This window comes from Tachypleus tridentatus, unplaced genomic scaffold (genome assembly GCF_004210375.1).
Source record: "Tachypleus tridentatus isolate NWPU-2018 unplaced genomic scaffold, ASM421037v1 Hic_cluster_2, whole genome shotgun sequence".
Taxonomy (NCBI): Eukaryota; Metazoa; Arthropoda; class Merostomata; order Xiphosura; family Limulidae; genus Tachypleus; species Tachypleus tridentatus.
In genome coordinates, this window is record NW_027467782.1 from 29,533,484 (window position 1) to 29,547,338 (window position 13,855).

The 13,855-nt window shown below is 33.3% G+C and overlaps 1 protein-coding gene across 1 annotated transcript; it reads right to left on the minus strand.

The window, feature by feature from the left end:
- Window positions 1-9,187: 9,187 nt before the first annotated feature.
- Window positions 9,188-13,539, minus strand: LOC143242254 (uncharacterized). The gene is made up of 3 exons (XM_076485624.1): window positions 13,498-13,539; window positions 10,338-10,564; window positions 9,188-9,352 (listed from the first exon to the last, which is right to left on the minus strand). Exons 1-3 carry the CDS (start codon window positions 13,537-13,539, stop codon window positions 9,256-9,258), a joined length of 366 nt encoding a protein of 121 aa, XP_076341739.1. The 3' UTR covers window positions 9,188-9,255.
- Between the last annotated feature and the right edge of the window lie 316 nt (window positions 13,540-13,855).

Genomic DNA, 13,855 nt, shown 5'->3' on the forward strand with positions numbered 1-13,855 from the left:
GTGGTCAAACAATTTCCCTTTTAGAAGTGCCCTTTTTTGTTTTTGTGTTTTTTAGAAGGACAGCTTGCATTTAATCTTCATCTGGTGCTTTGTTTTTTCGTGGTTTTGGCGGTGGGTGGTGATTGCTTCAAGTAATTCTTGAAGGGATATTTCATTTGTTAGTAACGTGCTTGCCTAGCGCGTTAAGGCGTGCACTTCGTAATCTGAGGGTCGCGGGTTCGCGCCCGAGTCGCGCCAAACAAGCTCGCCCTCCCAGCCGTGGGGCGTTATAATGTGACGGTCAATCCCACTATTCGTTGGTAAAAGAGTAGCCCAAGAGTTGGCGGTGGGTGGTGATGACTAGCTGCCTTCCCTCTGGTCTTACACTGCTAAATTAGGGACGGCTAGCACAGATAGCCCTCGAATAGCTTTGTGCGAAATTCCAAAAACAAACAAACAAACAAGTAGCATGCTTGCATAATCTGTGTCGGAACTTATATTTGTATCAGTTATGTTTATTGGAAAAATTAGTACAAATTGATGTTTATTGTTTAATATGTAATTGGTGACTTTATTGTAGAAATATGTATTCATATCTGGATCAGTGTGGTTTTAAAAACATTTTGGAGTTGATCTTTGAAAGCTTCGGCTATTTCTTTATTTGTGTGTGCTATAGTATTATTATGTTCAAGTGGAGGTTATTTCTTTGTGTCTGATTCAAAATTACCCGAAATTCAAAACGGAGTTCGAAAGTACCATCATACTTCAGACCACCTGATTCGACTTACAGAATCAATTACTGACACTTTTAATAAAAATGAATGCACTGTAGTTTGCTTTCTCGATATTGAGAAAGCTTTTGACACAGTGTGGCATAATGGTTTATGACATAGGTTACAGGAAATGGCTTTACCCCAGCTGGCTGTCCAACTTTCTGAACAACCCAAAGTGCAAAGTAAATGTGAATAGAGCTCACTCAGGGTCCTTTTCACCCGAAGCAGGAGTTCCGCAGGGAGGGGTTGTTAGCCCTATATTATTTATCATGTATGTGAGTAATATGCCTCTGTCGGACCTAAATTTAGGTTTTGCATCACAGTTTGCTGACGATGTAGCAGTCTGGAAAAGTGCCCCCACTCTTTCAATTGCAGCAACGAACCTACAACCAGTTCTAAATAACATCGAAGAATACTGCCAGAAATACAGAATTTAAATCAATATTCCGAAAACGCAAGTGATATTATTCAGTAGACTCAATAAACTGAAAAAAATTCACCAAAGCTCTGCTTAAATGAGTCACTTTTACTGACCGCTACTTCTGCTAATTTTTTTATTTTATTGTTATTACTAGTAGTAGTAGCATTTTCCATATGGAAAAAAGTAACATAAAAAATAAAGAAAAGAAATAATACAAAAATGTATATTAAAATGAAAATAAAAAAATAAACTTTCTTGTGTGTCCAAGCATGGACTGTGCCCTGAAACGGGCCAGATGCTATCAACATTCGGAAGAGAGTAAGAGGACTACTGTACCTGACCCTCCTGGGTATTTAACATCAATACCCAAATACCCACTCAGAGAGATCGAACTCTCTTCAGCAAAGATGGCTGCTTCGAGCAACAACTGGCGCAATGCTTCATCATTTCTGCCAAGTTTCTCGTTTAAATTGCTGCATCTCCTCACTTCTGATCGACTTCCCGCCTCTTACAATAGTTTTCTTAAGAATGAATACTAATGAAGCAGAACTTAGAATCTAATTTGACGTTCAAAAAATGCGTAAATTTGGACATCTACTTTGAATATATCTGTAAAAGTTATTTATTTTCTGTGTATGCACGAAAACAATAATATTTCTATTAACACGAAAGTGTGCCGTTTAAGCAAACCACAGTAATAATAAGTTAGCAAAGAACGATTTTAAACAAAATGAAGTCATTTGTTCTAAGGTAACATACTACATGTTTCGACAGAACATTAATGTGTCTGAACAAGTCAAACCAATGTGATGTCGAAAATCTAGTATGTTCTCTCAGAATAAATCGCGTCTTTATGCTTAGAAATACTTGTTTTCTTAATCGTTATTTATATAAGAATAATGTGATGCTTCCTCACCCACGTAAAAGACATAGCCGTAAATATAATTTCTTCCACGTTCAACTTAATTTGTCCTTTCAGCACTTAACACGTAACTTTTAAAGTATTACACTTCAAATGTAAAGAGGTTTTCACAGAATCATTTGTCTCTCATCACATAGCTCAATTCATGAGACTGGTATTCAACGAAAAACGTATTGGGTGATGACAAATATAAGACTGGAAAGTTACTTTTTATACACCTTTCTTTTCTAGCCGTAACAGAATGAAATCAAAATTGGTGGTCAAACTTCTAGCTACACTTGTAACATTGACAATAAATAATTCTAAAGAAAATATTCATTCATCAATTAGCCTGGCTACGTTGTTTGTTCAGTTTAAGACATAAAGGTATAGCTACCAGTTTGGTCTGCAATTTTATTTCATTCCTTTAAGTCACACATTTAATTCTTCTTTTCGCCGCACATCACTTTCACATTTAATTTGATTAGACTTTTATCAATACACGTTAACAAATCCCATCAAATAAGAAATGAATAAGATCACAACCATATTATTCAAAACGGAACTTTACGTATCTTTGTTTCTTCTCAAAACATGGTCAATAGCTTATTTATAGTAACAACATGGAATATAGACTAACAGATACTTGTCATTAACCCTCTGAAATCGGCAGAGCTCTTTGAAACATCATCATCTGTGCTAAATACTTAATATAACATCTCCTGATGCAAAATTTAATCAAAGTTTTTCACGTTATATCTCATTAATTTCTTAACACATTGCCTTATAATTTGGTGTTGGAAGTAAAATTCCAATAAATATAATCACATGATAGTTTGGGTTACCAGGGTCTGAAGACAGAAAATAGAAAAACGTTAAACTATTACTTCTGTTAACTCTCCAGTCGGATCGTCACCTTGTCGTGGTGAGAGAGCATGCGCGTGCAAGTAATCCTGAGAGCGATGTCGTCGGGAGGCTTGCGTTTCTGGTAGGGTCATCCATGATGGCAAGATCGAGGGTGAGGTTCTTGACAAAAACGACCCAACCCCAAGACCTCAACCTGGACTCCTTAACGGCAGGAAGGACGGACAAGGGCTGCAGCAGTTCTACAAGTTCTAATCGTCTTGGTGTCCATGCCATTGGACTCGACTTGTTGGGGGCGTTATAAGGTGACGGTCAATCCCACTTTTTGTTGGTGAAAGAGTCGCCCAAGAGTTGGCGGTGGGTGGTGATGACTAGCTGCCTTCCCTCTAGTCTTACACTGCTAAATTAGGGACGGCTAGCACAAATAGCCCTCGAGTAGCTTTGTGCGAAATGCCAAATAAACCAAACAAATCCTTGACCTCGGACAAGGACACCGCCTGAAGGTAAAACGCTTGACGCTAGCGGTTTCAACAGTTGGTTCACATCTGCTAATTTCCGCTGCAAGTTACTGTTGATTATATGTGCCAGGCACGCCTTCAATAATAATGAAAAGGTTGGGTGTTTTGTTTTAAGTGGTGTATTTTTTGGTTGTGTAGTTTCATTCTGTAATGAATTTCTACTTTTCTTTTCGACACTACCAGAGTAAACTCTTGGTTTTCATTTGTTTGTTCTAGATTTTTTCTTCTTCATTAGTTTCTGCGTTATCAACATCCAAGGCTTTGTTTAAGTTAGTAGCATCATTCGTAGTATTTTTAGTGTAGGAAGGAACTATCTCCACCTCTGTATGAGAAGTTTCTTCACCTTCATCTTCAGAATTTTCACTTGAATTACGTAACTCTTTTTTCTTCTCATTCAACTGGTGCTGTTTCTTACAGTATGGGTAATTAGTTTTATCCAAGTGAGTATAGTAATTTATCTTTGTTCAGATAAGTGAAGGTGGTTGTCGCAGGGAAAGGGTTATAAGTTTTTCCTACACTATTCTTATATACGCTCAAAAGTTTGCAGAAAACTCTCCTATATCTCAGCTCACACTCGCTAAAAGTCCCCGGCGTTCGACTCGTAAACTTAGTGCCGCGGGTTCGAATCCTGGTCGCACCAAACATACTCGCCCTTTCAGTCGTTGGAGCGTTATAATGTAACGGTCAATCCCACAGTCAATCCACTATTCGTTGGTAAAAGAGTAACCAAAGAGTTGGCGGAGCGTGGTGATGACTAGCTGCCTTCCCTCTTGTCTTACACTGCTAAATTAGGAACGGGTAGGCGCAGATAGCCCTCGATTGGCTATGCGCGAAATTCAAAAACAAGCAGTTGAGATGTTAACTCTGATAGTTCCAGTAAGACATAACTAAAAACACATCTTTGCTATCAAAAGCATTATTTGATAAAACAAGACAGAAACCTAAATAACCAAGGGCACTTCAAAATCTGTTAAGCAGAATTTGAGTAAATTAATCTACGAGACAATTTTTGTGTCCTTTTTCAACCTATATTTACTTACACTACTAATACCAGCGGTAGGGAGTGGGTATATTTTATTCAATTTTATTATTATTCAGGATTCCTATCAACCTACCTTCAATTAAAATTATTCTAGGCAGGATTACACTGAATTAATCTATGATACTTTTGGTACGATCGAGAACATCAATCGATATTAGCTCTCAACTCGATCAAGAGGTGATGAAGATATGAGTTAGAAGATCGTACTTAAAATATTAATAAAATAATAATAACTTTGAGCCGTTTAATAAGCCGCTGTGCTGCAGCTGAGAAAAAACATATCATATACATATTATAAAATAAACTTGCCACTTTGTTTTTCATGTTGTTTTGTTAAAGGTACACATTAAAGAATAGTATTAGAACAAATAAACTACGTTGTATGTATATTTCAACTGGAGATTCGTAATACTTCTCTAAACAACTGGAATATCAAATCACGTCAATAATACATCGAACTCTAGCTGTCTTCAATAAATTGTATAGAATACACGTGCAGTGAGGTCTATTCGAGATGTTTATCTACATTTAGAACAGGTTTTCTGGTTCAGTTGTGACATTTTTGACTGGAAACGTATTGACCTTTTTTTTTTTTTTACTTAAGGGCTACATAGTGTGTAACTTGTTGTTGTTAATCTATCCACATTCACTTGTTAAAACGCGCTGTGCAGAAATCTGTACAAATTGGCTTGTGATAATATACGTTCTTAGAAGGCTCGGCATGGCCAGGTGGGTTGAAGCGTTCGACTCGTAATCTAAGGGTCGCAGGTTGAATTATGGTCGCACCAAACATGCTCGCACTTTCGGCCGTGATGGCGTTATAATTTTCGGTCAACTCCATTATTCGCTGGTAAAAGAATCGCCCAAGAGTTGGCGGTGGGTGGTGATGACTGCCTGCCGTCTCTCCAGTCTTAAACTGCAAAATTAGGGACGGCTAGCGCAGATAGTCCTTATGTAGCTTTGCGCGAAATTCAAAAACAAACAAACTTGCTTTGAACCTGAACTGAGGAATATGTTATGAAAATACAGCCGAAGTAAACAATTAGCACTTACATGCGGTATTAGCAAAATACCTGAAATTCAAACGTAAGGCAACAAGGAAGTGCAGTAAAAATAAGACAGAAAATCAAAATTGCGGAAATTTTTTACAAAAATCAAGACAAGTATTTAATAACAATGATAAACATTATTTTGTTTCATCACATATAAAAGCAAAACACGTTTATTTCAAAAGTGTTTTAGTAAATAACTATACGTTAATTGCAAATGCTTTGTTACATCACAAGTGTTCTAGAAAATTACCTTACGTTTTTTACAAGTACGGTTTTATGTCATAAATGTTTCAATTAAATATTGTTGCTCTTTGCTTGCCCTTCAAGAAGAGAAACTATCTTAGAATTATAGCGTTTTGTGTTACAGTATAGAAAAAGGTTCAGAGAGACTGTATCATTGATTAAATCTCTGATAGATTTTATCCCAGTATGGAAATTGAAGTCCAGTCAGGTTATGTGCTGTTACAGTACGTATAGATACCGTACACCGCAGTTCAGAAACAGTTGAATTTTGTACCAGTAAAGAATATTCAGATACATTTTATCCCAGTACAGAAAGTTCAGAGATATTGTACGACTATATAAGAAACGTGAATTAAGACACACGTTAGTTAGTCTTGCAAACAAAACAAACTCTATGGTGCGTCCAATAATTATTTCTTATTTACTTAATGTTTTATGTTTCACAATTAAGACAACTGATCCAGTGGTGGACTCAGCAGATAGCTCGATGTGACTTTGCCATCGTGAAAACTCACATGCAACTGAATATAAATAAACTTACCGAACGCTATTTTCTACAGACACATACTTGTATCGTAACAATGTTTTCTCAGTTGGCACTTCATGTATGCCTAACAACTCATGTTCTCATGAAATAAGTTCCTTTACCCACTTTATTTTTTCAATTAACAGCTCTTGAAGAATGTATAAATAAATCTCAAATCAATTCAAGTGTTTTATATACTTTACTATCATGTTACTGAGCATAGGTGTGTTCTTCTAATACATGTTTCAATTTTTTTAAGGTTACTTTCAGTAACTTTATTGAGTATAATGTCTGTAATATATTTAATTTATAATATGTATAATGTATGTTGTATTAAATAGCTAACTTAAATAGCATTCCGCAAACTATGTTTGCCGTATATAAGACTGTATATATAGAAACTTGCTTAGAGTGTGGTTGTAATAATATTATGATGAACACTTCTACTTGTTCAAAATCTTTAAAGAACTATTTGGAATATGTAACGGTTTACAATGTAATAGGTCAAACATTAATGTCTCATGTGAAGTGTAAATCTATGTTATTATGTTTATCAGTTTTTCGTTTTATTCACTTTTTCATCATGATTATTCAACATTATAAGTTTGATATCTTGTTTGGAAACAACCTAAACTTTATGGGAAATTGTCGACATTATGACTGATAACAAGTATAAAAGTTATTTTCAATTACCTATATTAGTCACTCAATTAATTATCAAATTCTGATCCCCATTGGTTGATAAGATCAGAAGCTACTGAATATAACAAACTGCTATACTTTTAACAGTTTTGATGAATCTTATTAAACTCGACAATAAAATGTCATATTGTTTTCCTATATCACAATAAAACATTAAAAATGCAGAAAACCTGGAAATGTTACGTAAAGTAAAGCCAGTGATTTCGTTCCTCCATACTGTTTCAAATAACTAATAAAAAGGAAACGATGAAAATAGATCAATGAATCAATAGATAAATAATCTGAAACCATGATTTAATTTGATAAATGTAAGTTTCCTATCAAAAATTTTCTGGAATATAGCGTCATATAGTTTTACTCAAACAGTATGTGCCTGTCGATTAATGAGATTTTAAATTAAAATTATGATAAAATCACATCTAATAATGGTTTCTGACTGTAGATGTAGTAAAGCATCTATTGTGAACTTTATTAGACTGACAACCGCTGCTTTCATTTGTTGAAATAAAAATAGGTTGTTAGATGTTATAGTATCCAATAAAAAAGCTGTATTATGAAAGAGAGCTTTTACTCTAATTAATCTTACTTCATATCCCGTAAAAGAACTTGGGGAATTGGTTAATTACCTAACAAAATTCATCTGTTAGTGTCACGTGATAATGTGACCCAATAATATCATTGCATAAGGAGTTTTGAATACTGTTCCTGAGATCTTTTGCAATATTACTTTGACCTAATAACTTAAATTCCATACAAGTTATTTTGCTTTTACAAATAGATTTTCCATAAGATACGCAGACTTCGAAATTAATATTCATTTTTTTCTATCACAAAGAAATTGTTTACAAATTGGTAACAAACTCTAACTTAGTTTAATTTATTATTTCCTTTATCACAATGAATACTTTTATTATAATGTTTCTGAAGAAAAATATAAACTGATGAAAGAAAATAACATTGATAACAAATGAATTTATATCTTTATTCATCAAGAATTTTTTGGAAATACTCGTCTTTTATTTTCAAAACTATATGTTGTAGTCTTTCTTTTTTTTAAATGTATTAGCTTGGTATCAGTTGACTCTATGAAGCCATTGTTTCTTTATCCAGTGTTTATTACTTTGTATGATACAAGAATTTCGAACGTACCGCATAACCAGTAGTACCAGATACATATGTTAAAATTGTGTAGAACACCTTTCACGCTTCTTTTGGAACAATTAATGTATAGTTGTACCGTTCATAGACTTTGTTCCTAGCAGTGTTTTTAGTTCATTTTATATTATTGCAATAAACTAATGAACGTTTATTTTTTTTCTTTGGAATTTCGCACAAAGCTACTCGAGGGCTATCTGTGCTAGCCGTCCCTAATTTAGTAGTGTAAGACTAGAGGGAAGGCAGCTAGTCATCACCACCCACCGCCAACTCTTGGGCTACTCTTTTACCAACGAATAGTGGGATTGACCGTCACATTATAACGCCCCACGGCTGGGAGGGTGAGCATGTTTGGCGCGACTCGGGCGCGAACCCGCGACCCTCAGATTACGAAGCGCACGCCTTAACGCACTAGGCCATGCCAGGCCCTAATGAACGTTTATATGAAAGAAAACGTGTAACAAAAATAATACTTCCTTACAACCTGGTAGAAGACAAGGTCACTAATAGAGAAACATTAATTTTTTAAACAAATATTTTAGAAGCCTCGTAATATTTTGCTTAATTATAAGAAGAGTGATACAGGTTACAGTGAAGTTTCAGTACTCACGTGCATAAAACAATGATGATTATAGAACAACAATGATTCTATAAAACATGTTGAGAAAGTCTCCGCTGCTCGTTTAGCGTTTGGTTTAGACTGTAATTAGTTGACGCTATTAGCTGGCTTATAGATTAAATATCGATAACAAAAATGTGAGTACAGATAAAAGATGAATATCAGGGTCAAACATTTCACCACGTGGTAATAGTTCTTCTAGAACATTTCTTCTTCGAATTGTCAACACTCGAAATATCTTTTACATAAACTAACTTAAGCAAGCATTTCAATATGTTTCGAAAAATGTTCCTGGAACAGGAGAAATACACAGAGAGATTAACGAAAGTTTTCTTTTAAGTATAAATTACACTTTATTTCTTACTTGATTCAGTTTATTGTTTTGTGTTTTCTATAACCACGAAATAATGAAACTAAATTTCAATACAATTTTTATTTCAATATTCAGTGTACAATAAGTTCAAGAATATATTTTTCTTGTACTATATAACCTTCTGGTGTTATTTGAATAAAGGTAAGACTTCAGAATATCATTTCTATCAGCGAGAATCCGGATCCTAAAAAGCAGTGAAAAAAGAAAACGTATAAGAACTTTCATATCAATTGAATTAAAACCACAGAATTGTCGATGTTGTTAAAAGTAAGTTATTTTATTAACTGTATTATTATTATTTTATTATTAATATATATATATATATATACGTAATTTTTCTATTTATTTATGTTCAATTTACATAAAATGTTTATATAATAGACTGACATATAAATCTCTGTGTAAGAAGTAACGTATCACACAGGCTATTCCACTTATGTATTTCAACCTTTTTCTTCACAGTTACATGTAAAGTAGAAGTTCCAATGTCACCCTTTAATAAAACTGAAAATTTCTTATTCTGTACAAATACAACAGTCCTTTCTCATTTTCCAACGAGTTAGCAATGACTTGAGTGAATTTAATCACTAATATCTGGACTCGGTTCTATGCAATTACAAATTTCTCATACCCCAATGTGTAGCTTTACTTTAAGAAAACAACTTGGCCTGAGGCCCTTATGTTTCTCATTTCAGAACTAATAATTTTTTAATGTGTAGAAATTTTAAGCTCACAGACATTACACATTAATTAGAAAACAATTTACTTTTTTTAACCTTAATAGAGAAGCATTTTTTTTAATATTCAGAACTTTTAAAAACATTAAAGTTAACAAAGCAGATTCTTCCAAAAATTAACAAACCACTGACGATATTGTATGACAGTTATTAAAAGAGCATACTATGCATTTTTATATCATGTGAAACAATATTCACATTAATAAAAGAAATATTACATAAGTCAAGAATTTTGGTCTACACTCTGACCAGTGAAAGTGCAAGCACGTTTGATTCGATAGGAATTTGAACAGGCGATCTACAGACTCACAAGTCGAGTTTAATGTTAAATGGTTAAATTGATTAACTTTATTCCAAACGCTTTGGTATTTAAATTTTGATATACTCACATATTTTTATGAACTTCAACATCGAAATTAATTGACCTCTTACCAATTATCATCCAGCAGTGTGATTTTATGCATCCAAATAAAAATTTCATTTCTTCTTAGTTCACTATCCAATCTTCTTCCTCTTCGATTAGTTCCGAATTGCATTTCTGATTGTCTTGCTGTTCGTGTTCTTCTTTCCAACCCATCTCTTAAGTTAAGGCCACTGTCAAAACCCAAGCCAAAGTATGGGTCTTTTCCAAACACATTCTTTTGTATTTTCCATTTCCACTACCTATTACAAAACCTGGTTTACTGGTGAAACCACTTTTATTCCTGTCTCTATCGACAGCGCTCCTATTTCACTTTTTATCTCCATGACCACCATAACCATTGTGGATGTTTTCGATTATTTCGTTTATAGCGTAACTTCCGACAGTGTAGACGATAATAATGAAAAGTAGAAAGAAAACCTGAAAAAATAAAAAATCATTTTCCTCATGAAACTATGACCAATAAAACACAAACTAGTTACTCTGTGAGAAAGTTGTATAGATCCATAGTTATTTTACAGACACAAACACAAACTAGTAGAATGTAACTTAGCCTATCGTATAACAATTTCCCCATAAAGCTTTAAGATTTTATGTTAAAATGTTCTTGTGTAGAAAAGATTACTATAAAATAAATGGCATTATTCTTCTATAGTCTAAATCGTTTAGCCTAACTTGTATTAATAATTGTATTTGAAATTACAAAAGATTGAATAAGCTAGTGAATCTAGTCAACATAAACGTTATTTTACTGGTGTTGTGACAGATACCATTCGAAAAGCATGGTGGGAAATTCAACATAATTCCCCTGTTTGTTGTTTTATATGATGAGAACATTTATCACAGTGCTGTTTTACTGGGAATTCTTTCATACTCTTTATAAATACCTTTTTAAGAATTACGTTGTCTATTTATATCTCAACTACAATGTCCCGAAATTTGATCAGTAATTAATTTTTGTCTAATTCTCTCATATTATTCTGCATAGAGAAGTGCTACTTTTTATATTGAAATGATACCATGCAAAAAATACAACTATTTGTCTCCGGTGAGTTGTGTTACAGTTTTACCGATAATTAACTTATAGAATAAACTGTAGAACACTTTCCACTGTCCTCATTAGATAGCGATAAGGTAAAAGACGTTGATAGCAGCTGTAAGTTAAACTGTTATATTAAAAGCATTCTTCAACTTTTCGTATTTACATAATGTGGGGATATGAACGAAACTCTCGTATCATACCGAAGGCCATAGCTGTGAGTTACGAAATCTTCACTTCGTCGAAAAGTAAATTACAGAATTATTCGTTTCTCTTTCTTACAATCAATTATTTCAAAGATATTTATGTTATGTTTTTGTGAAACTTTCACTCTGAGTTTATTTATAACTACATGATGTGTAAAGTTCTCATTTTACTTAGATTATACGTTACACGGTAGTTCCAATAATAATTTCATATTTACTTAATGTTCTATGTTACACAGTAGAGACAACTGAATATATGGAAGCCTCAAACAGATAGCCCGATGTGGCTTTGCTAAAATAAAAGAACACATACAACTGAAGATAAATAAACTTACCGATCGCTATTCTCTATTGACAGGCACTTATGTCATTACAGTTTCTTCCCAGTTGGTATAGAATGTAAGAGTAACCTCTCATGTTCTCGTTAAATAAGTTCCTTTATCCATATTATATTTTCAATTAAAAGCTATTTAAGAATGTCTAGATAGTTTTGAAATCAATGCAAATGTTTGATATACTTTACTATCATGTTTCCGAGTCATTGGTATGTGCTTCGTGTGGTATCTTCCATTCTTTTTTAAGGTTATTTTTTTAATTATAATGTCGGTAGTATATTTAATTTATAATGTCTATAAGTTATATTGTATGAAATGGAGATCGTAAATAGTATTCCGCAAACTATATTTGCCGTATACAAGCCGATCTGTAAAGAAACACGCATTCATCAATAGATATTACACATATATCGTGTAGTTGTAATACTATTATGATAAACTCTTCAACTTCTTGAAAATCTCTGCAAACTAATAAAAAAGTGCAACGGTTAACAATGTAATAGGTCTAACAATAACGTCTCATGTTAACTGTAAATGAATGTTATAATGTTTATCAGTTTTTTATTTTATTCTCTTTTTTATAATTACACTACATTATTAGCTTGATATCTTGTTTCAACGTAACCTAGATCTTATGGGATATTGTTTATATTTGGCCTGTTAATAAGTAGAAATCTTATTCTGTATTAATCCCTAGATTTATTATCTAATTCTGATCATTTTTGGTTCATCAGATCAGAAGTTTGTGAATATAGCAAAACCGTTTGTGCTTTTAAGAGTTTTGATAAATGTTACTAACTTTACTTACTGCATCACAGTAAAACTGTAACCATGCAGAAAATATGGAAGTGCTAAGGTAAAGTATGGCCAATGTCCTTTTCTTCCATACTGTTTTAGTTACTTATTGAAAAGGAAACGATTAAAATAGGTCAAGAAAAATACTATATGTTGGGACTCGAATTGCCAAACATAGAAAAATCTATAAATTTAAGTTTTATTTTTTTAATGTTCTGAAACCATGATTTCATTTGATAAATGGAAGTTTCCTATAAAAAAAAAAAGGTTATTGAATATAGCGCCATCTAGTTTTACTGAAACAGTATAAAAGGAAAGAAAAAGATTGTTTTGTGTATGTGCCTGTTGACTAAGGAGATTTTAATTTAAGATTATTATAAAATTACGTCTAATAATGATTTCTGACTGTAGATGGTTGTAAAGATTAGTAGCAAACTTTAATTAATCAGACGGTCACTGCTTTCATTTGTTAAAATGAAAATAGGTCGTTAGATGCCACAGTATAAAGTAAAAAATAGTATTATGAAAGAAAGCTTCTTCAGTCGCCAGTCACACATCATATCCCATAACGTATTTTGAGGATTGGTTGTTTAAGTATTAACATTGATCTGTTAATGTCACGTGAGTGCGTGGCCCAATAATATCATCGCATTAAGGGAGAAAAGAAACCCTTACTTAGATTTATTTATTATTTCCCTCATCACAGTGACTCTTCCTAACCGTTTCTTATTGTCTCCTTTATTTCTATTACTTTTATGAAAATTTGGATCACCGTTACTCCCATATCTGTCATTACCGTTCGCACACCCCCTTTTGTTTCCGAGATCACTGCAACCATCGTGGATGTTCCGGTGTGTATCGTTATTTCCGTTCTTAGCGTAACTTTTTAGAGTGCAGACCACTATAACCAAAAGCAAAAGTTATTATTTGTTAACTGTTGTTAGTCAAAAATATTCCTGAGTTAGTGAAAAACAAAAATGGCCTTCTATAAAATCAGTTAGCACAAAATGTACTTATTTGTGTCTAGAACAAGTATCAGGTTCCGATCGCTGATGTGGTCATTGGCATCTACTCGTGTTTTAACGGTAAAGAATGTTTTAGCGTTTAAATGAAGATTCTACAACTTATCATTAATTTTAACATTCGGAGTTGTT